General features: G+C 44.1%; 1 protein-coding gene across 1 annotated transcript in view; it reads left to right on the top strand.

The window, feature by feature from the left end:
• Rev3l (REV3 like, DNA directed polymerase zeta catalytic subunit) overlaps positions 1-20,419 on the top strand; it is a 138,874-nt gene extending 118,455 nt beyond the window's left edge. The window contains exons 27-32 of the mRNA XM_051164469.1: positions 2,524-2,638; positions 3,087-3,224; positions 4,206-4,396; positions 4,897-5,143; positions 7,225-7,434; positions 19,279-20,419. Coding sequence (XP_051020426.1) covers positions 2,524-2,638; positions 3,087-3,224; positions 4,206-4,396; positions 4,897-5,143; positions 7,225-7,434; positions 19,279-19,419 — 1,042 coding nt within the window. The 3' untranslated portion in view covers positions 19,420-20,419. The remainder of the gene's footprint in view (positions 1-2,523; positions 2,639-3,086; positions 3,225-4,205; positions 4,397-4,896; positions 5,144-7,224; positions 7,435-19,278) is intronic.
• The last annotated feature ends 3,685 nt before the right edge of the window (positions 20,420-24,104 follow it).

Here is a 24,104-nt window from a genome sequence, read left to right as displayed (position 1 = left end):
CGTGTCTTTCGATAATTACTTTCATTTAAATTAAGCCTAATTTTTTTTCATTGGGAGGATAATTATGATAAAAGGTTGAAAGAGCCGGGTATGGTGGCGCACGCCTTTAATCCCATCACTCAGGCGGCAGAGGCAGGCAGATTGCTGTGAGTTTGAGGCCAGCCTGGTCTACAGAGTGAGTCCAGGACAGCCAGGGCTACACAGAGAAACCCTGTCTCGGGGAAAAAAAAAAGTTGAAAAAAGTAACACTTGGCAGAGTGAAGAAGAGATCTCAACCAAAGAAAGGATCTGAAATCTGTGTGGCTAGGCCTAGCTGGTTAACATGGCCAGCCGTAAGTCTCCTGTCTTCTCTGACTCAATACCCCATCAGCTGGATGAAGGGATTTGGTGATGATGAGTGACCACTGCCTCCCTCAGTTTCAAGGATCATGATTCATGAAGAATCTTGGGTCCCATCTGCTGAGGATCAGTTACCAGGATATCAGAAGGACTCAGGAAGCTGTTTGACCACTAAAGTGGTCTCTATTACTACCCACTTACGTGTAATAAATAGCACACTAAATGTAATAGTAGTTCAAACCATTGTTTCATGAGGTAATGGTTCTCATTCATGTGTATTCCATCCAATGGGATATTAGCTGCTTCAGTCAATGACTAGAGCCACTTAACAATGGCAACTCTTAGGCGGTACAGAGAAGGACTTCCAGTAAGAACATAGACACTTCCCGGCAGGGAAGTAAAATCAGAATCTCTTGGGAAATTCGTCAGACCATCAGAAAAGCCTCCTGGACAGCACTCATATTCCCATCTCCTCCCTAGAATGTATACTAATCACTATTCTAAGTGTGTGCTTGAACTTCTCAACCCAAAGGTGAACGTTACTTAAGTGCATAAGAAGTACGGCGATGGTAAGAGTCTGATGTAAGACTTTCACCAAGGGTGGCACACCTGTGCTCCTAGGACTGGAGTGGCAGAGGATTAACCCAGGTTCCAGCTCACGTGGGTTACATAGTGAGCTCCAGGCCAGGCATGACTACATACAAGGCATCTCACAGCAATGGTGACAACAAAGACACCTTTTTAGACTAGTCATCTCAGTCCTGTGACCCCAGTGTCACATTGAAGCATAGCTCCAAGTCAAATCAGCCGTAACAGTGTACCCAACAGCAAGCCCACTAATACTATTAGGCAGTGTGTGTACATGCACAAACCACGTCTCTGTAGGCTTTGTACTCCTGACCCAAGGGTTAACATGACTCACTTTCTATTACTGTAGATTAGTTTTATTTTTTCAAGTATTTTATATAAACGGAATTATACAGTATGTGCTTTCTTATGTCTGGTCCTGAAGAGTGATCACTCTAGGAGACAGATGGGGGAGAAAATTAGAGAACATAGAGGTGAGTGCTATTCCAGAAGTGTGTGTAGTATGCTGTGGTCACGTGGCCATCTGGTAAAGGAACGAATGTTCCGTGTTTGGATAACACACATACACACACGATTTTATCAGTGTTATTCAAATACGGTCTTAACAAAAGTGCACAGCATATACTTTATATAAAAACATTTGGGCCTGAGTAACCAGCCACCACTTCATTCAAGTTACAGAACATCTCCATTGCTGTCAAGAGTCTCTCGTTTCCATCTGCAGTCAATCGCTCTGTCCCCCACTAGCCCCCCATGCAGCCACATCTCTGGCTTTTGTCACCATAGCTTAATTGTACTTGTTCCTAAATACATGTATATGTACATCTTGTTTTTAAAATGCTTGTATTCATCATTGCAACTAAAAAAAAATAATTTTTCATAATAAAAAATTTGATGATCACTTATTAAACATACCCTTAGCATAAAAGCCAGCAGTCCTATTTCTTTGTGTTTACCTAAGAAAAGGAAAAAAGGATGTCCCATGCAAAACAGGTACAGAAATCTTTTTGGAACTTTATTCATTATAGTCAAATGAATAGATAGAAAAATTATGATATATCCAGTGAAATATCCAATCATGAAAAGGATCTAGCTATATCAACATTATAGATGACTCTCAGGTATCCAGAGTGAAAGAAGCCAGACACAAGTATGTATGTATGGAATAGTTCTAGTTATACAAAATTCTTGAAAAAACAAAACTAATCTGTAGTAACGGATCCCAACCATGTGTTAATCCCGGGGCAGGAGTACAGTTATAAAAGGCTGTGTTTTGAGTTTGTTTTGTTTTGATTGACTTAACTGTGTGCCGTACACAACATTAAATATCCAGGGATGGTGGTAGGACCCTTTTGGATTCAGTGTCTGAGTTTTAGTTGAAGCTGTGCCTCTCAGCCCTGTAATGAGGCATACCATAAGTATCCAAGGGGAAAGGCGTAGCTGTGTGGGAAGCTGTGGTAGGAAGCGACTTCAGAAGGGACAGTAAGGGCAAAGGGGCCACCCTGCTTTAGACTTTATTAGTCAGGAAGTAGCTCTTGATGAAATCTGTTCTTATGATGGCTTCCGCATTACCTGCTGTATTTTTTAATCTCTTAGTATGTTTGTGCTACTGAAAGGAGCCACTAAGGAGCAGTCTTTTAAGATTGGTCAAGAAATTGCTGAAGCTGTTACTGCTACCAATCCTAAGCCAGTGAAACTGAAGTTTGAAAAGGTAAGGGAAGTCGAATGTTAATAATCACACAGAGTTTACACACCTCACTCAGCCAGCAGTCTGTGCCTCCATGCAGAAAGTTCTTTAGTTTTACGTAACCTCTCAGTATGGGAGAGTTGTATGTATACAGAGGAAGCCAGTTAAGGTGTGCCTTTAGGAATTTCTCACTGTTCATTCTTACAACTTTAGTTTTGTGCTGTATGTGGGTATAAAGGATTGATGGCTTTTGAAATAGAAGTAAGTTAGTGCCGTAAAAGGAGTACATGGTTTAGAAATAAGCAATTCATTCCGTATGCTTTCTCATTCCAAGTTTCAGACAGGAACTCATTGCATCCTCAGGAATGTTTAAATATTTTATAACAACATCTGAATACAGAGAACAATAACAGAAAATTAGTATAGTTGGGGAAAGTGGTTACTGAAAATAATCTTGTCGATTTTATTACAGGTTTATTTGCCCTGTGTTTTACAAACAAAAAAGAGATATGTAGGTTATATGTATGAAACACTGGATCAAAAGGACCCAGTATTTGATGCAAAAGGAATAGAAACAGTCAGAAGAGATGCTTGCCCTGCTGTTTCTAAGGTAAGATCTGTGGTTGTTGTTTTCAACAGTAAGAAATACGTAGCTGGAGCATCTGGTACGATGTACCTATCCTTAAATGTACCTCTGGCTGAAGGAGCTGTGTCTCACATAATTACACGGGCTTCAGAAAGAAACGTCGATTTTGAGAATTTTATTTTTAGTTGGAAACTATTCTACTTAGTGCTTAGTTTCTGACTTCTTCCCACACCTCTGCTCTATGAAAATTATGTTTCCTGCCTGTTGCCTTTGGAGATAGGATAGTTTCTCATATAACAGCCCCCAACAGTAGGGAGCAGGATGGAGATGAGAAACGACCATCACCTCCCAAGAAACTGAATTCATTTCCACATCAGTCCACTGCACGCTGGATCATGTCATATCAGACTTGTAGCATGGAAAATTCTGTCACTTAACAGAACAATAACAATAACAGCAATACAAAAGACAGCCAGGCACTTAGATGCACACCTGTAATTCCAGCACCCAGGGAGGCAGAGGCAGGCAGATCTCGGGGAGTTCTACACAGAGAGTCCAAGACAGCCAAGGCTACACACAGAAGCCCCGTCTTGAAAAGAGAGAGGGGAGGGGGAGGGAGGGAGGGAGAAAATAGGAGAGAAGAGGAAGCTGATTTTTTAAAGTTTATTTGACTCATTGGTGATATTTAAACTTCTCATTATCTTTTCTTTAGCTAAATTGGGTTCTTTCAGGACATAAGATTTGGTCCTGGTTTTTATTCTCCAAGTGCTTTGACTTTTTAAGAAAAATTTTTTCATCACATAGAAAATGTTTCATCTAAATATCATTCCGATAAAATTTTCTCAAACTATGTGATATTCTTAGAAATAGCAAGCTATATAAAGTCTCAAATACTTCCAGTGTCTAATCATTTTTATTATCTAGTCACAAGATCGTGTGTGTGTGTGTGTGTGTCTGAAATATATTGGGAGCTATTTTATCTTTTCTGCATCTTTTTATTTTAAGATACTTGAGCGTTCTCTAAAGCTGCTGTTTGAAACAAGAGATATAAGTCTAATTAAACAGTATGTACAGCGACAATGTATGAAACTCGTAGAAGGAAAGGCCAGCATACAAGATTTTATCTTTGCCAAGGAGTACAGAGGAAGTTTTTCTTACAGGCCTGGAGCTTGTGTTCCAGCTCTTGAACTCACAAGGTAATGAAGCCCACACAACCCCTACAGTGCAGAGGGCATCTGCCTGCCAGCTGTAGATGGATGCTTCACTTTCCCACATTCACCTCACTGAAAACTAAACTGCCCCCCTGTGCTTTGTAAGGTCCCCTCTTCCAGCTTTCTTAGGAAACTAAATACAGTAAAACTCCTGTGTCTGATTACGTTTGTTTCTTCCTGAGCAGAATCACTCGGTGGCCCTGAGTTTTGACCTGCCAAAGCATATAGATGTCATTCTGCAGTCAGATTGTTTAGTTAAGTTTCAGTCAGACCTTGCAGGCAACAGTGCTATAGTGAGGAAGTTTTCATGCCGCTATAGCGCTGTCTACTTGAGACGAGCTTAGCAAAGTGTATATAATTCTCAAAGAAACAACAATCTAATTTGAAGGTGGCCCTGTAGATTGCTTGTGGTTTCAGGCTTAATTCTGAAGAGTTTTCCGGGAAAGTGCCTCCTGTGACTGTGTACTTCATTTGGATTTGAACAGGAAAATGCTTACTTACGACCGCCGCTCTGAGCCTCGGGTCGGAGAACGCGTGCCATATGTCATTATTTATGGGACCCCTGGACTACCCCTCATCCAGCTGATAAGGCGCCCAGCAGAAGTCTTGCAGGATCCGACTCTGAGACTAAATGCCACTTACTATATCACCAAACAAATTCTTCCACCGCTGGCAAGAATCTTCTCTCTTATTGGTATTGATGTCTTCAGCTGGTATCAGGAATTACCAAGGGTAAGTTTACTAAGTAATACACATCCTAAAAATACTTCACTTCAAACTAAATTTTATTTCTGTGCTATGAGAAATTGTCCTCCATTAACCGAACTTACAAGGACGCCATGTTCTTTAGGTTTCCTAAAAGAGAAGCTGTGAATATCTATATGCACCTTCTTAGCTTCTGTCCAGTTTCCCAAACTTATAGAAACATTAAAATGAGTCCCTAAGAGTTCAGTGGTAAGTGGCCACAAGGTAACTGAATAAACAGGCTAGTAGAAAATAAGTTAATTACAAAATTACTTCAAAATGGGTAGGGTTTTGTTTTTTTTTTTTAAGATTTGTTTATTTTACCTTATAAGTACTTTTGTTTACATGGATGTATATACATATGAATGTGCCTGGTACCAGTGGAAGTCAGAAGTGGGCGTCAGATACCCTGAAACTGGAGGTAGGTACAGATGTTTGTGGACTGCCGTGTTTGTGTTGGGAGCTAAACCAGGGTCCTCTAAAAGAGCAGCAAGTGTTCTTCACCATCACGAAGTCTGTCCTGGCCTGTCAAAGAGGACATCTAAGAAATGCGTGGGGGGCCAAGGCCATGACTTAGTACAGTACAGTGCCTGACCTGAGTTCAGGCCCTAGCACTCATGTGAAAAGGCTGACATGGCAACACGTGCTCTAAGCCCTGCACTGGGAAGGAGAAACAAGAGGGTTCCAGTGGCTATATAACCAGCCTGTCTAGCCAGTCAGTATACTCCAAACTTAGTAAGAGACCTGTCTCAGGGGGCAAGTGGAAGGCAATAGAAGTAAACCCCAGAAATTGACCTGTGAGCACCACATGCTATACACAGGCACATATACACACATAGAAAATGCATAGGATTTAAGCCAGGTGGTGGCACACACCTTTAATTCCAGCACTGGAGCTGGAGTGGGAAAACGAACATGAGGCCAGTCGGCCTCAGCTACATAGCAAGATTCTGTCTCAAAGCAAAAGAGTACATAGGGTGTATAGACGGAACCCTGGAGACACCAGCTGGAAGAGCTAATCGTAAAGCACTGTGTCCTAGAGGAAAGTGCTCAGTGTAGAGGCAGAGCGCAGAGCTCTGCTTGAACTCTTCTTGCTTAGTTCACTTTTTCATTAGGTGCCTGAAAAGGTGATAATGAATCTAAGCGTCTGGGGCCCATTTTTTCTAAAAAGAGATTCATTCGGTATCTGTTTGTGAGCGTTTACTCCAGATGCACCCAGTCATTTGCCATGACCCATGGTATTCAGCCAGACTGATAAAACTTGTTACTTCAATTGTATTTTTAAGAAGAAGGAGAAATATAAGGTAAGAAACTAAGGCTAAAACTGTACTTCAGAGAATTTGTGCCAGCTGACATACAAATTGTTATATCCTGATTAGACGCCAGGAAAGTCAGATTTTTTTTTTTTAATTACATGACCAGCAAGAATTCTAAGTCAATGACATTTCTACGATACTTTATTCCTTAATATTTATACAAAGTGATTTTTAGACAACACCACAAGACCCCCATAGAATAGAATATATTATTTCAGTGTAAAAATAGTACCAGATCTCAGAAACAAAGGTTAGTGCCAACTGAAGAACTCCTGGGCAACAGGCATCCAGCTGAGTTTGGAATGCTCTGGGCTTACTTTCATTGGAACTTTACACGCTACGGCCTAACAAAGCAAGATATCCGATGACAGCGATATCTAAGTTCAGGGACTGGACAGATAGTTCAGTGGTGAAGAGCACTTTTTGCTCATACAAAGGACCCAAGTTCAATTCCCACCACACATGGTGGCTCACAAGAAACTGTGGCCTTAGTTCCAGGAGATCCAAAAGGCATGTGTGTGTTACACGTACACCCAGGCAGGCAAAACATTCATACATGTAAAATAAAATCTTCTCAAAATGTAAGGTCCATATACATCTTGAGAAGACTTTGGTGGCTTCTGTTCTCTGGTATCTAAAACAGTAGTTTTTCAGCATTTATTGAGAGAAAGAAAGAAAAAAACTATAATTAGATGACTAACTGGTTTGCTGTGAAGATCACTCAAACTTACTTCTGAATTTGTGGTGTTACAGATCCAGAAAGCTACCAGCTCCTCCAGGAGTGAACTTGAAGGGCGGAAAGGCACCATCTCACAGTATTTCACTACTTTACACTGCCCTGTGTGCGATGACCTAACTCAGCATGGCATCTGTGGGAAATGTCGGAGCCAACCACAGCACGTAGCAGTCATCCTCAGCCAAGAGATCCGAGAATTGGAGCGTAAGCAGGAACACCTCGTAAAGGTACGGCCGCTGTCAGTAGATCTGAGCTGCGAACATTCTGACTGCTCAGGGAGATAGCATCAGCTCTTCAGTGCAGAATAAGATGGGAAACCAGGGTGAAACATGAAGTGAGCATTCTAAATAGATTGCCCTTAAAGCTTAAAAAACACTACAGTTGGGGCTAGAGAGATGTCTCGGTAGCTAAAAGTACCTGTTGCTCTTGCAGTGGACCTGAGTTCAGTTCCTAGCACCCACATGACAGACAGTTAGCAGCTGTTGTAGCCCCTGTTACTGGGGCTCTCATGCCCTCTGGCCTCTATGGGGACCTGCACAAAATAGCTCATTCAGACACTTAATATTAATTAACATAAATGTTAACAATTTTAATTAATGCTGCAATTGAACTCAGTAATAAATGGCTTAAGTTACTTTATAATTTAGTTTTTAGTGTTACAATAGTGTGCTGTTCATTGAAACCTAGATTACAATGGCCATCTACCCAATTTCTTTTATTTAAAAATAATAAATGTAAGTGCTGCAGTTCTGAAGGGAAGGGCTTCCCCTACAGCGGTGTCAGGGCTCGGCTCCAGCTGCTGCAGGGGAAGGTTTCCCAGAAGAAGTGTGACAGCTCTGCTCTGAAAGGTGCCCTGGCAGTCAGGAGCCAAGGAACACCACACAGTCACGCCACAGTACAAACCCCCACCAGAGGTTTGTTGGGAGGGGAAACCTCTGCTGGGGTGAAAAGCAGCAGGGAGTGAGCGGAAGAGAGGCTCACATAGGACTTCTCAGGGGTCGGGCCTTCTAAGGTAGACCTTTCCAGGTGAGGATTGGTGGGATTTCAATTCCTGAACTTGGGCAAGCTCAGGGATTAGTGGGTTTTCTTTGCCCTTTTATCCCACACAACCCCTTTTTGTTAATTATCAATAAACAGTAGGGGGGTTAGAAAGGGCTACATTAGCACTAGACTGCTTCCTGATGATGTGGGGTGCTGAGGGTCCTTGAAGCAAGTCTGATCCCAGCTGTCAGGCTCTAATTGAGTGCTGCAGGCTCCAGCTCAGTAGCAAGGGGCTGGTAGTCCTGCAATAACAACTGATCAAAAGTCTGATTAGAAATCGTTTGGATCTGTTGTTGAAGAAATCTAGATAAGCAGGGTTCACTTAGCAGGATTAAGAAAAGGCAGAGAAGTTCCATACTCCTGGTCGGTTCAGGTAAAGGCAAAGATATTTTGTGACGGGGTGGGAGTCCAGAGGAATAGAAAAGAAGGTGTCCTTGAGGTCTAGGACAGAGAAATGGGAGCGTCCCTGAGGTAATGGTGGAGAGGAGAGTATAGGTTTCCGTTACTATGGGTGAAGGGAACTACTGCTGCATCGATAAGTCGGAGATCTGGAGATCTTGAACCAAGTGGTAGGTTCCATTTGCTTGTGCAGGTTGGTTGGTTGGTTGGGTTTGGGTTTGGGTTGTTTTGGGGGGATTTTGTTGTTGGTGGTGGTGGTGGTTGGTTGATTGGATATTTTGGGGGGTTTTGTTTGTTTGTTTGTTTGTTTCTAAGACAGAGTTTCTCTGTGTAGCCTTGGCTGTCCTGGGTTTGCTCTGTAGACCAGACTGGTCTCCCTGAGTTTCCTTGGGTTTTTAAATTGCAAGTGTGGAAGTGTTTAAAGGGGAAGATAGGGGGTACAGGAGATTATTAAGAGGTCAGGGGTTTATAATTGAAGATGAGGGATGATGTTTGGCTATAGAGGGGTTTTGGGTGTCCCTTCCCTGAGTGGGCATCTACCTGAGATGCTGGTAAGGGAAAAGATCTGCCATAGTTTGGGGGAGGGGAACAACTGGCGAGCGTGGGGTGAAGGGGCTATGGAGAGCAAAGGAAATAGAGGCTCCCATTTGGCTAGGAGGTCCCTTCGTAACAGGGGACAGGGCAGCTTGGTACCACTAGGAGGAATGGGTAAAGCGATACCCCTAAATATACAGCTAAGTGATGGGGTTTGGTGAGTCTAATAAGGCTGTGCCCCTACTTGGCAGTAGAGGAATGAGGAGAGGTGGGTCCCCAGAGCTTCGTCAAGACTGAACAGGTGGCCCCAATTCCAGAAGGAAGGAGATAGATCACCCTGATACTGTGATGACTACCGGAGGCTCCCCGTCAGAGATGGCAGTGTCAGGCCAAGAGAGTTCAGGCCCATTTAGTTGTCCATGGCCAGACCTACGAGATTGGCTAAAGGGCAATCTAGGCTTGATGTCCCCGTGCCTTGAGGGAACCAAGAGCAGGCAATAGCCCAGTGCCCTTCTAGATGGCACCTTGGGACAGGTGGATTCAGACAGGCCTGGGCCCAGTGACCCTCCTGGCCACATCTGAAAGAGGAGTGTGGAGGTTCTGGGCTTTGGGAGGCCAGGGAGCCTGGGCTTTTGTTTTGGGAAGCTGAGAGGCCTTAGCCATCATTAGGTATTTTTGTTTTGGGTTTTGTTTTAAGGTTAAGGTATTCTGACTTTTTTTTTTTTTCAGTTTTTTTTTTATTTTAATTTATTATAATTTATTCAGATTACATCCCAATTGGTTTCCCCTCCCTTGTATCTTCCCATTCACACCCTCCCTCTCTCTTCCACCCTATTCCCCTCCCCTAGACCGCTGACATTAGGGGATCTCTTCCCCCACCATATGACCATAGCCTATCAGGTCTCATTGGTATAGCCTGCATACCCTTCCTCTGTGTGCCTGCCAGGCTTCCCCACCAAGGGGAAGTGATCAAATCGTGGGTACCAGAGTTCATGTCAGAGACAGTCCCTGCTCTCCCCACAGCCATGGAGAATGAGCTGTCTACTGGCTAGATCTGAACATGAGCCTAGGTTTACTGCATGCATAGTCCTTAGTTGGTGCAAGTTTGTGCAGGCTCCCCTGGGCCCAGATCCGCAGGCCTTGATGGTCTCCTTGTGGGGCTCCTGAACCCTCTGGGTCCTTCTATCCCTGATTCTTCCATACCACTCTCACCTGGAGTCCAGCAGAGGGTCCTAGCGTCTGTCCCAATCACCCGCTGGGTGGAGTCTCTCAGAGGACATCTATGTTGGTTTTGGGATTTTTTTTCATCTCTCCCATGGTACACCTTTAAGGCTACCGCTAAGACTTTCACCTGGGGAGTCAGGGGTCCTCTCTATGTACATTTAAGTTTGGCCCTCATATCAGGGAACCACTGGCATAAAAAGTAGCTCATAAGACCGTTTTCCATCTAGGCCCTCAGGATCTAAAACGGTATGTTGAAGCAAGGCCTTTGTAAGGCATTTTCATATTTATCATGGATAACCTCTTGGATAGTTTCCTAATTTACCATCTTACAGGCATCCTTGTGGAGCCCAGCTAGGAGACAAGTTATAAATTGAGTCTCAGCTCGGATGCCCCTGCGGCATTATAACCCCATTCAGGGTCCTGGTCGGGGACTGCTTTAGCCCCAGTTGGGTAGGTCTCATCAGTCTGATGGGTTTCATCTGTGTGGGCCTAGCCTGGTCCCAGACTCGCCTGCGCTATTCTGGGAGAAGACTGTTGGCGAGAATCATATAAGCATCATGGAAATTGAGGTTATAAGAATGGGTAGTATACTGGAATTCATGAATAAAAGTGGAGGAATTGGCAGTATAGGGCCCCGGTCCTTTTTTCTATTTGAGAAAGTTCAGTTAATGAGAAGGAGTGTGTACCCTGACAAGCTCCCACACTGGAAGAACTGTGGCTGGTGTAGGCCAGGTAGAGGGAGACAGGAGGCCTTATGACAGAGCCGGGGCAGGAGCAGGGGCAGGGGCAGGGTGACTGGGGCCGCTGGTGGGCTCAAAGTGGGCGCCAGTGAGTGGCCTCGGGTAACCTTTCAGTGAGGAGGGAGGAAGGGAAACCAGAGGGGCTGGGAAAGGAGAGGGCACGGTGGGTTTGGGTCACTAGCAGGGAGGCTCATTAGCTGGACCGAAAGTAATGGAAGAATCATCATGTTTGACTCCATAGCTAGAAGGAGCAGGAAGTAAAGAGAACAGGAAGTACAGAGAGAAAGCTTGGAGCAGAGACAAGAGGAAGCTGGGATGTAGAGAATCTCTTTTTTTTTTTTTCCCTGATCACTCACAGTAGTTGTAAAGGTCCTGTAATACTGTGATCTACAGTGCACGGCCATTTGGGTTGATTAGGGCCCTTCAGGTCAGATGCCACTTGTAGAGGCTGGAGGTTTTCTAAGAGGCATCCCAAGCAGAAATGAGAGTATGAAGGACATCGGTCCCATGGTGATGTCACTGCAGCCTGTAGTGAGCATCTCCGGGACTCCGCAAGGACCAAATAAGAACCAAGCTGTTCAGTGGGTGGTCACCACACTCTGTGGGCGTCAGGAGCTTAGCCTGACTAAGCTGAAGGCACCAGGGCTTTCATAGAGGCCGGAAGGTGAGGAAGAAAACAGAGCTCTTCAGGAAAGGGCTTTGGAATGGAGTCGCAAAAGGCTGGGTGGCCTAGAGGAGCTGTGGGATTTACAGACAGCACCAAAGTGAAGGTGGGAGAAGAGGGTAGGAGGGACACGGTAGCCCAGCAGGGCCTGAGGAGAGCGCCAGCCATAGCCTTAAAGACCCTGGCTGGAGGTAACTCTGCCTTCAAGAGTACCACAGGGGTGCCGCAGACTCGGTGGTCACTTCCTCCAACTCAGGGAAGCATTTATTTTACACCGACCAAAAGGGAAACTTACCTAATTGCCTCGGGTGGATGGGGTGCTGGTCCATTGGCGGGCCTTCACCGCAGTCAAGCTTACGCTGCCCTCCACAACTCCTTCATGCCTTCAAAACCAGTGCCACCAAGGCCAGCTGCCAGCACAAGGTCCAGCCTTGGCTACCTCCGGAACACAGCTTCTCTGTGCTCTCAGGAAACACTTCCAGAAGGTTTCACCTCAGTGCTGCTGTTCCCTTCTTAGTCACAGCTCATTTCTTAGCTCCAGCTAACCAACATCTATTGTCCCAGTAACATACAGGTTTCACGTCAATACTTCTGGTAGCTTGATAAATCACAGCTGATTCTTCAGCCCCCGCTAACCAGAACCGCAGAATCTCAAACCAAAATGGCCCTGATAGAGTCTTTAAACTTCCCTCTGAAATGTCCCAAGCCAGGCCTCCATCTTCTGCACTGCTCGCACATTCTTATCTTCTCAGCTCCCACAGAACAGCTCACTGAGGTGTCAGAACTCAATGGCTCGTCTATCACAGAGTCCATCCACAGCACGGTCAGCGCAGTCGCAGCAACGCCCCACTATGCTGGTAGCAACTTGTCTTCATTAGGGTTTCTATTGCTGCAGTGAAACACATGACCAAAAACTAAGTTGAAGAGGAAAGGGTTTATTTGATTTACACTTCCATACCATAATCCATCACTGGAGGAAGTCAGAACAGGAACTCAAGCAGGGCAGGAACCTGGAGGCAGGAGCTGATGCAGAGGCCATGGAGGGGTGATGCTTACTGGCTTGGTCCCCATGGCTTGCTCAGCCTGCTTTCTATAGAACCTAGGACCACCAGGCCAGGGATGGCACCACCCACAATATGCTGGGCCCTCCCTCATTGGTCACTAATTGAGAAAATGCCTTACAGCTGCATCTCACGGAGGCATTTCCTCAACTGAGGTTCCTTCCTCTTTGATAATTCTTGCTTGTGTCAAGTTGACTGGAATCAAGACAATTAAACTGTGTCTCCTAAGTGTAAGTGGAAGTTTTCATAATCAGAAATTACAGGACATGCCATGAGAAATGGGAACATATTAACAGCTTTTGATGGCTCTCTCAGTCCAAGACCAATCAAGGAGTTAGACATAACTAGAGATGTGTCCTGGCACTTGGGATCTACAGAAGCAGATGGGATCTACAGAGCCAGTTCCAGGACAGCCAGGACTACATAGAGAAACCCTGTCCCTAAAAATAATTAAATAAAGTTTTTGGAGAATTAGTAAACTAGTCCTTATGGTTTGTATCAAACTTTGAGGCACAAAATTAGACAATACATGTTTTAGGTGTTTGTAGAATGTTTAAAATCTATGTTGGGGCTGGAGAGATGGCCTATCCCTTCCTGCTCTAGCAGGGAAAGATAAACACCGGGCCATGCAGACACTCACACCACTGTCTGAGAAGAGGGAAATCGGGGAGGGCAGCTTCACTCCCTCACTCACTCTGCATTGCCAGGATTGATGCTCATTGTCCTGTCATGGTAGTCTCTGTCATCTGTGGTGAGCACTCAAAAATATACTTTATTTTGAAGATTATAATTTAAGCTATTTTCCCCTTTCCTCCCTCCCATACCTCCTGTATACCCCTTCTTACTCGATTTTCAATTCATGGCCTCTTTTTTCATTAATTGCTGTTACATGCATGCATGCATACATGTATACATATACATACATACATACATACATACATACTCTTAAATACAACCTGTTCAATCTGGTATTGGATAACCAGTTGCTGGGGTCTTCCCAAGGGGAAGACTGTTTCTCCCACTCGGCATTCCTATAGTTGCCTATAGCTGTGTGTGGGAGGGAGAAGCTTCCTGGGCTTTCCCCTATCAGCTTTACTATACCTATGTATTCAGTCATGTGTGGGCAGCGCGTGTTGGCTAGACTGTGAACGTGCAGCTTCTGACATTCCTAGGAGAAACGGTCTTACAGCAAACCACTGCTCCTCCAGCTCCAATGATCGCCCCACTTTCTCCTCCAGTGTCCTCTGGGCTCCACAACTCTGTACTTTGATTCTGTATGGTTTTCTATAATGGTCTTGGTCTCTTGGAAAAAGAAGTTTCCTTGTTAAGGGGTGAAGACTACACTTACCTGTGGGTGTAAGGACAGATGTTTAGAATGTAGCTAGAGGCTATGCTAGTTTAGTAAAGTGGTGGTTCTAGGTTTGCCTTCAGGGTCCATGACCTCACAATCATATTTTTTAAGTGTATGCCTTCTTAAATTAAAATGTAAGTATCCTGCTTACGTTAAATTTTTAAAATTTAAGTGTGAATCAAGCTGTAATACTCAGGGTGCAAATCCCCAGTAAAAGCCTTGAAAGTAAACATTTGAGCTAAACTTTGCAAGTTGAGTATTGTAGCCTAGATTATTTATCAGACAGGCACAGAGGGGTCTTAAATGTTCATCAGTTTGTCCTGGCACCTGAGTGTAGCTGTAGCTGAGTATAGTACATCCAGGTGCAGCACGGAAGTGCTGCACTGGGGCATAGGCTTCCTAGAACGGTGTGTTCTGTCTTTGTAGTGTGTGTTTCTAAGCAGTTTGTTTGTGCCAGTAACATTAACACTGGATAAAATGACACAGTGTGCTTAGGAAAATGTGCCATTCAGTTGACACGAGGTGTTTCACAGATCAAAATTTCAGTGCTGGGCTGGAGAGATGGCTCTAAGTTTAAGAGCACTGGCTGTTCTTCCAAAGGTGCTGAGTTCAATTCCCAGCAACCACATGGTGGTTCACAACCATCCATAAAGAGGTCCATCTGGTGCCCACCTTTGGTATGCAGGCAAAATACTGTATACATAGTAAATTAATAAATCTTTTTTAAAAAAATGTTAGTGCCCTGTGAGCCATTGTTTAAACCAGAATCCCTCCCACAGTGAACTAGAGCTGTAGTAACAGTGAGCTTACTCAGCTCTTCGAGCACAATCTAGTCCTGTTGCTGCTTGCTGCCCTGTCTGCTCACTCGCTCACTTCTGACATGTGGTCTAAGAACTCCTTGGCTCAGGTCATCTTCCTACTTGAGCCTCCAGAACAGCTAAGACTGCATGCTTGCAACTTAGGCCCCTGTTCTAACCACATAGTTGTTCTGTATTTCTTTGACTCTGAAGAGGTCTCACTAGTATTGGGTTAAACTAGCTTTTCATGCTTAGTACTCATTTTAACTGCATTTATGACTTGAAACTAAACATCATTTATACTCTGATGATTATGTGAGGTGTCATAGTTCCTTCTGCTAGAAATGTGTCCCATGATTGATTATTCTTAAGCATTGTGTTAGTTAGGGTTCTATTGCTGTGAAGAGACACCATGACCAAGGTAACTGTTAAGAAAGAAAGTGTTGGGCCGGGCGTGGTGGCTCACGCCTTTAATCCCAGCACTCGGGAGGCAGAGGCAGGCGGATCGCTATGAGTTCGAGGCCAGCCTGGACTACAAAGTGAGTCCAGGATGGCCAAGGCTACACAGAGAAACCCTGTCTCGAAAAACCAAAAAAAAAAAAAAAAAAAGAAAGAAAGAAAGAAAGTGTTTAATTGGCTCTGGCTTACAGTTTCATACAGGAGCATGGCGGCACACAGACAGAAGAAGAAGGTGGGAGCTACCTCCTGATCTGAGTGAGAGAGACAGACAGACAGACAGACAGACAGACTGACTGACTGACTGACTGACTCTGAGATTAGCATGGGCTTTTGAAACCTCAAAGCCTACCTTAGTGACATACTTTCTCCAAAAAGGCCACACCTCTTAATCCTTTCAAATAGTGCCACTCCCTGGTGGTGACCAAGCATTTAAATCTATAGTCCCATGGGGCCGTTATCATCCACACTACAGTCCACTCTCTGGCCCCCATAGATCTGTAGCCACATCATAATGCAGATGCGTTCAATCCGACTTCTAAAGTCCCCACAGTCTGTCACAGCCTTGGTGCTCTTCTGAGACTCATGGCAATCTTTTAACTGTAGCCCCTGTAAGAGCAGAATCAAAAGGCAGACCCCATACATTCTGTGACTATATATATATATATATCAGTCCACAAGGAAGAAAAGGAAGCATGGGGAGGAAATACTAGACCAAAGCAGGACCAGAGCCCAGCAGGCCAGCTCCAAACTCTGCGTCTCCATGTCTGATGTGCTTAGGTCTCCAGCTGCTCTCAGCTTTGTTGTCTGCAACACACCTCCCTCTCTCTCTCTCTCTCTCTCTCTCTCTCTCTCTCTCTCTCTCTCTCTCTCTGCTTCCACTCTCTGTTAGCAGCTCTCCTTAGCAGGTATCCCATAGCTCTGGCATCTCCAATGTCCTGGGGTCTCCAAGGAAATCCAGGCTTCACTTTCACAGCTTCTCTCCCTCTCTGAGGGACCCCCTTGATGCTTGGCCTGGCTGTGGCGGCTTTCCTCAGCTGCTGACGGAGATTCAGCAGCCCTTTTCTTGCATCCTTGACTCTAAAGCCAGAACCATATGGTTAGAGCTGCCAAGATTTGCCGCTTGCTGGGCCTGGCCCCTGGCCCCTCCTCCACTTACATGTTTTTCTTACTGACACCTAATACATGCTTATGGATTAGAAAGTGATGATTCAGTGTGTGGCCGCTGTGTGATGATAGGACCAGATTAATTGGCGTTTCTTTGTTTTAGGACTATTCCTTCCCCTCCCCTTTTTGGAGGAAGGGTCTTATGTATCCCAAACTGGTCTCAAACTTACTCTGTAGCCAAGGATGACTTTAAACCTGTGCTGCTCTTCCTGCCTCTAGCTCCTGCATGGTAGGGTTGTGGGTGTGTGTCATTCATCATCTGGCACTGGCCTGGGTTCTGCGTCCGGCAGGCCAGTCTAGGCACTGCTTGCTTCAGCATGAGAACAAACACACCTCAAGTGCAAAGGTCCTGTTTCTTACTCAGGGACAGCTTAGCGTGCAGGGTAAGGCCTGTGCGCTAGGCAAGGTTCTGGTCTCATCAGAGGAGGTGGAAATTGGGTGCTACAGTTAGGTCTTTTAGAATAGAATTGCTGGTATCAGGCAGCAGTGTAAACTCAGGAATTCCAAACCCCCATGATACCTCAGTCTTGCAGCCCTTTGTTAAGCTCGCGTACTAAGCATGTCATACAAGCAATGACAGAGGCAGTAAGCAGGCAGGTGGGCAGATGCTAAACAGCTGGATGGTAGGTCCCGTGAGACGCAGGCCTGGTGTGCTTTGTCAGCAGGCAGCACCAAGCTTGCCGCCAGGGAGTGGGCTTCAGTGGCTGCTAAGACAACTCCGCCATCGCTGCCTGATTGGCAGTCAAACCCCAGGTGTCCAGTGATGATTTTCCCCCAGAATGATGAGGTTCAGAAGGTCATGGTGAAGGAGTGGCTCGAGCATGGGAGAGAACTAGCCAAGCTTAATTCATGAGCCAGGGATTTCTAAGCCTTGGGCAGTGGGCAGGTGTTTGTGGGTGGGTGTCGCTGATTCGCTGGGGCTGGAGGTGCCAGGACACTTGACTGACACACAGTGGTACAGTACCTCCTTTACATGCAATAGCATGGGGTCCTGTCACAAGAAGGAGAACACAGTACTTAATTATCCTGTGGTGGGGGAAGAACTTCCAGGTACGATTAAAGGTCATTTGCTGAAAGCTAAGATCTCCTTAGCATAAGGTGGGGTATTTCCAAGAATTCCCAGATGCTCACTGAACAGATTCCATCAGGAAAGGGTTGGGCCTGTATTCTTTCCTGAGGGTTATGTGACACTCCTTAGGGGATCTGGGAGTCCTCAGGTCAGGCAAATAGAGAACCCCTCTAAGAAAGGGAGTCCATAATAATAGACCGAGCTCAGTTGTCTATCCGGAAATACCAGACTTCTTCCTAAAATGCAGGGTTCCACAGGTGGGCACCACTACACTCAGTTTATATATATGTGGCACTGGGAATTGAACCCGCACTCAAACCTGCACTCTCAAATGCCTCTCTCCTTCCTCTTTTGAGATGATAATTACTGTAGTTTGCTATCCCCGTGCCGTGTTCAACACTAGAACTTAAGTCTTCCAATCTAAATGCATTTTGGTACCTGTTGTTTATTCCTTAGGCCTTTATTTATTCCTCATCGTCATCTTCCTCTTCCTTCTCTTCCAGCCCCCTAGTGATCATTATTACTCCCATTATTTCTATGAGATGTAACCAATTTTAATTTCTGTATATGAAAATGTGGTATTTTTTTTCTATCTGGTTTATTTCACTTTACTGCATCCTTGTTGCTACAAATGGCAGGCTTTCCTTTATGGCGGTATAATACTCCATTTTATAGGTATACTTTATTTTTCCTATTTATCTGTTGTTATATACCTCACTTGATTTCATATCTTGATTGTTAAAAGTAGAAACTACAGTAAACATGGCAGTTGGGTGCTTCTTAGATATAGTGATCTCATTCCTTTGGATATATACTTTAGTAGTAGAAATAACTGCATCGTGGTAGTTTTATTTCTAAGTTTTAAGGAATCTCCATACTGTTTTTTGATAAGTTATGTTTTTTAAAAAGTAACTATTCTAACTGAGATTAAATTATATCACATTGTAGATGTGCTTGTTGGTTTTGTTTCTTGAAAGAAAATGGTATATAGCCTGGCGTTAGCCTTGGAACTTAGGAGTCCCAGAATGAAGAGTTAGAAGAATGGGCCAACACCACAGAGCTCCAGCTGTTTCATGTTTGTGCAGTTTGCCATTGAGTTTGTACGTTCTGGGCATTTCTTATCATATAAATAGGTTCCTAATTATCCTCTCCCATCCCACCACTGACTGTCTGCTTTGCTGTACAGAGCACCTTAGTTTTATAGAATCATACTTGTTGGTTACTGCTTTTGTTGCTCGTGTTTTCAAAGCATAATTCTTAGCTGTGACTTTGACAGCAGTGTGCAGCTTAGGTCAGTCATCTACTGGGGCAGGGCTATCCCTGGGGCTGGGTTCTGGTTCAGTGTCCTGGGCAAGCAGGGGCAGCCTGCCTGAGCCTTTCAGTATAGCAGGGTTACATTGTAAATGAAAGTTGAGCCAAGAAATGAAATGCATCTTGAGACCATTTTGTACTTGTGTGAAATACCCTTTAAAAATGCCTAGGCCTCTAGAAACGGGATTTTCTGTACTGAGGTGAGCAGACAGGAAGGTACATTCCTACTGTTCTGTCTGTTTTTCTTACCCTTTCAGATATGCAGGAACTGTACGGGTTCCTTCGACCGACACATCCCATGTGTTTCTCTCAACTGCCCAGTACTTTTCAAACTCTCACGAGTAAACAGAGAATTATCCAAGGCACCATATCTCCGGCAACTACTGGACCAGTTTTAAGTTATCAGTATCACAGACCTCCAGGTGCTATCTGTTCAGTGTTTACCACTCACCTCTGCATGGTGCTTCCTCAACTTCCATCCAGTCAAAGATGTTCATCGTCTGTCTGTCATCGAAGACTGTGAAGACTTCTGCCAACTGTTAAAAGCATACATGTTGCTCTCTGAATAGCTCACTTCTTACAATGTACAAACTCCTCATTCTCTCACCTTTTAACATTGTTTCATAATGCAGGTGTTGGATTGGCTCCAGTTTATGTACCGTCTTGTAAATCCATGTGAACAGATCATGTTTACTTCCCTGTGGAAGGAGCACTGAAAACCTCTTAAAGAAAAGTCATTCGTGTGTATTCCTTAAACTGTCTGTATCAAGACGTGTTGCTTAGAGATAGCCACTCACTTTATAATTTTGACTGCAAAATATTTTGTAAATACACTTTTTTACTTTTCAAACAACTGAGTAAAATAATGTGCAATGAATTTTATACAATGATTTTCACGTTGTTGGTATACCCCCTCTAGGTTTTGCTTGACTCAAAGGTAGATTTGTTACTTTGATCAAACTGTGCAAATAGTACCATGTGTAGCATTTTTGAAACATTCTTTTCTAAAGACCGCTGTCTTGCTTTAGCTACTAACGGGGCATTGTGAGGAACTGTGCAAAGACATTTTTGTTACAAACCTGTGGGCCTGTTGCAATACTTTAAAAATAAAATAAAAAAATTTATTCCATTTTGCTTGTTTTGTATAGACATTTCTATTGCTTCTAAATATGCTTAAAATATTTTCTTTCCTTATGTACTGTACAGTTAATCTTATTTGCCATCCCTTGAACACAAATGTGTATTTAGGATATTTGTATAACTGTATAAAATGAAAAGGAATTATGTGGTCGGTGCATTGTTTTTTAAACTGGAAATCCTTTTGTTTTAAGAGTTAATAATGGAAGCCAAATTAAAATTGAATAAAATATGAACTACAGTGCTGTGGCTTTTATCTTGCCATAAGTAGGATTCTCTCACCTATTCTCTGTGAACACGCGTTCCATCTAACCCTGGGCCTTCCTGTGTTTTAGAAATGTAGGGGCTAGTGATGTAGCGCAGTTGGTACAACGCTTGCCTAGCATGCAGGAGGCCCTGGGTTCGATCCTCAGTACCACATACATGCAGCACAGTAAGTATGCTCAAAATCCCAGCATTAGGGGTTGGAGGCAGGAGGGCTGGGAGTTCCAGGTCACCCTCACCTATAGAGTGAATCTGAGGCCAGCTTGGCTGCAAAGATCCTATCAAAATAAAAGCCAGCCATGGTGGCTTCTTCCTGTAATCCAGCCCTCTGGGAGGCTAAGGCAGGGCAACTGCAAGTCCTAGGTCAGCTTGGGCTACATGTAGGATAGGAGCTGTTTTGGAGGGGAGGGGTAAGCTTGGCTAATTTTTCTAACCTGACCGCCATACTTTTACCACAGTTTTAAAAAAGAGAGCAGAATATTCTAGAAAAAAAATTAGTATTCATTTTTCAGATCAGATCGGTTTCTGGTAGATGTAATTTCACTTACATACAGTCAGACTTCTAGACCAAGACTTTGCAAAGGGGGAAGCAAAGCAACATTACTTCTTCTTAAGAGCCTAAGTGCCAGAAAAAGGCTCATATATTGCTGTGTGGTTATCACCACACAGGAGTCTCCCACTCCAGAGGTTTTATATTTGTTTGGACAGGGTTTGTGTAGCCCCAGCTACCCTGGAACTCTATAGACCAGGCTGACCTCTAACCCAGAGATCTGCCTACCTCTGCCTCCCCATGGCTGGGATGAAAGGTGTGCAAACGCCACCACACTCTGCCGCTGCCAGACTTAAATATGTACTTCTAAATACTGGAAGACTCTTGAAGTGATGTAGCAATTATGGAATCAAAGAGATACAAACCATATCTTTGAACAATCTCTCAAAAGCCTTGTTCTCACTTTCTGGGATCTTTTTGTGCTTTGGTTTGTTGAGGTGGGGGTGGGGGGTCCTGGAGCCCAGTCCTTAGAATTAGGATTGTATTAGCCCAGGCATGAGTGAGCATTGCATAAGTTTCTCTTTTTCTTCTAAGAATTTTTCTTTACTCAGAACATCCACATATATCATAGTAACAACATAGCATTTCAAAAGTCATCATTTTGTGACAACTTGACACAGTAATATTAACAGCTGTTCAACATGAACATCTACAAGCAGCTCCAATCAAATAGAATATATCCAATAACCTTTTAAATCAGATATTAATAGTTTTGTTTTTTTATCAGGTCACACACAAATCCATGTTTAGTACTGAATAAATTTTATTTTTTTAGCGTGTGTGTGTGTGTGTGTGTGTGTGTGTGTGTGTGTGTGTGTGTGTGTGTGTTTAATCTGAAAAAACTAGCTCAGGATAGGAAAATGAGTGCATTAAAGTGTCTGTGCTAAAAGCATGAAGACCTAAGTTTAAATGTCCAACACCCACGTTTTTAAATTTTAAATTAAAAAAAAGAAAAAGGCTGACAAGGCTGTGCATTGAGAGGTAGAAATTCAGATCCCAAGAGTTCAGTAGTTAGCCAGCCTAGCAGAGATAGCAAGCTTCCAGTTTATTGAGAGACCGCTTCAGGGTAATAAAAGAGAAATCAATTCAGGAAGACGCCAGACATCATGTTCTGGCCTCTGCATGCCTACAAACACACATACTCAGTCTGGTTTCTGTGTGTATTTGGCAAGAGGAAAGTATGGCCAGGAAGTCAGGTCATGCAGTTACAAAATCACATTTAAAATTATTGCTTATAACCTTTATATGTGTGTGTGTGTGTGTGATTATGTATGTATGTATAACGTATGTATAGTACATACATACACAAGATATATTTTTTAGCCTGTCTTGTTAGAGGCATTTCAGAGGGCTTTCATGGTCGCTGATAGGAATTCAGCCCTTTGGGAAAGCAATTCATATGGGCATAGATATAAGTTCCTCAGATGCCAGGTATCACCTTCCTCTGACTACCTGATAGCAGTTTTATGAGTCAGAATGTAAATGCAAAGTATTGTAGCTGTAATGGTCAGTAAAAACCATTTGCTGAGCGTTTTAAAGATGTGCCTGTCATTTTTCCTCTATAGATAGATACCAAAGTAACCCCCGCCTCACCCTGCCCACAAGCCTGCTGTGGACTGCTGGGAACAGTTAGTAAGCAGACTGGCATTCATTCAAGATGATTAAGGATGGTTTTGCCTTCTCTCTATTAGGGAATCCCAAAGACATCATCAGATCTGATCACTAGGGAACTCCAGAAGAGCTTGGGAGCAGAAGGCCCAGGGAAGGCCATGGTTTAAAGAACAGTTCACTGTAGATGGTGGTACATTGGTACATGCTTGTAATTCCAGCTAGTGGGGAGGCTGAGTTGAAGAGCCCAAGTCAGAGGCCAGCCTGGGGTACAAAGATCCCATTTCAAAAATAATAGGTAAGACTAAAAGCATCGTTGGGTATCCTAGGCTACCTTTACTTCGCATGCTGAGGTGATATGCCACTGTGCCCTCCGCACCTGTCTGTCTTAGGCCTACTATCACTGTGATGAGACACTATGACTAAGCAAACTGAGGATGAAAGGGTGCGGTCTGCTTATGTTTCCACAGCACTGTTCACTGAAGGAAGTCAGGGCAGGAGCATGGAAGCAGGAACTGTTTGCTCGCTTGTTCAGTCTGCTTTCTTATAGAATCTAGGACCACTAGTCTAGAGGTGACCCCACTCACAGTGGCCTGGGCCCTCCCACTTCAATCACTAATTAAGAAAATGCTCTACTGTCTTGCCTACAGCCAGATGTTATGGAGACATTTTCTCAATTGAAGTTCCTTCCTCTCAGCTGACTAGCTTGTGTGAAGTGGACATAAAAAAAAAAAAACAGCTAGGGCACCACTCCAACATACAGATGATTGTCTATATAAAGAACTAGAAATTCAGCCAGGTGTAGTGGCACATACCTACAGTCCCAGCACTCAGGGAGGCAGAGGCAGTCGATGTGAGTTCAAGGACAGCTTGGTCTACAAAGTGAGACCAGAACAGTCAAGGCTACACAAACAAACCAAAACCAAACCAACAAACAAACTAGAAATTCAGCTGGGTAGTGGTGGCACACATCTCAAGTTCCAGCACTTGAGAGGCAGAGGAAGGCCTATGTCAAAGCCAGAGAAACCCTGTCTCAAAAAAATCAGAGAGAGGAGAGAGAGCGAGCGCTACATTAGCCTGGGAGTTTGGCAGTGACACACACCAGTGACACACACCAGTGACAAGGAGGTTGGCAAAGGCTGTGTTCTTGATAGTTTTTGTTTGGTTGGTTTTAGTTTTTTGAGACAAGGATTCTCTGTGTGTCCTTGGCTGTCCTGAACTCTCTTTGTAGACCAAGCTGGCCTTGAACTCACAGTGACCCTCCCGCCTCTGCCTTCCAAATGCTGGGATTAAAGCCCTGTGCCACCACGCCTGGCCATGCTTGATAGTTTATGTCAACTTGACCCAAACTAAAGTTGTCTGAGAGGAGGGAACCTCAACTTAAAAAAATGCCTCCATAGATTCATGTTGTAGGCAGACCTCTAAGGTGTTTTCTTAATTGGGGAGGGGCCCAGCCCAGTGTAGGTGGTATCATCCCTGAGAATGGCGCTCCTGGGTTCTATAAAAATAACTGAGCAAGTCAGT

The sequence above is a fragment of the Acomys russatus genome, chromosome 21 (genome assembly GCF_903995435.1).
Source record: "Acomys russatus chromosome 21, mAcoRus1.1, whole genome shotgun sequence".
Lineage (NCBI taxonomy): Eukaryota > Metazoa > Chordata > Mammalia > Rodentia > Muridae > Acomys > Acomys russatus.
The sequence above is the reverse complement of the archived record's forward strand: the minus strand, read 5'-3'. Positions and strand labels throughout refer to the sequence as shown.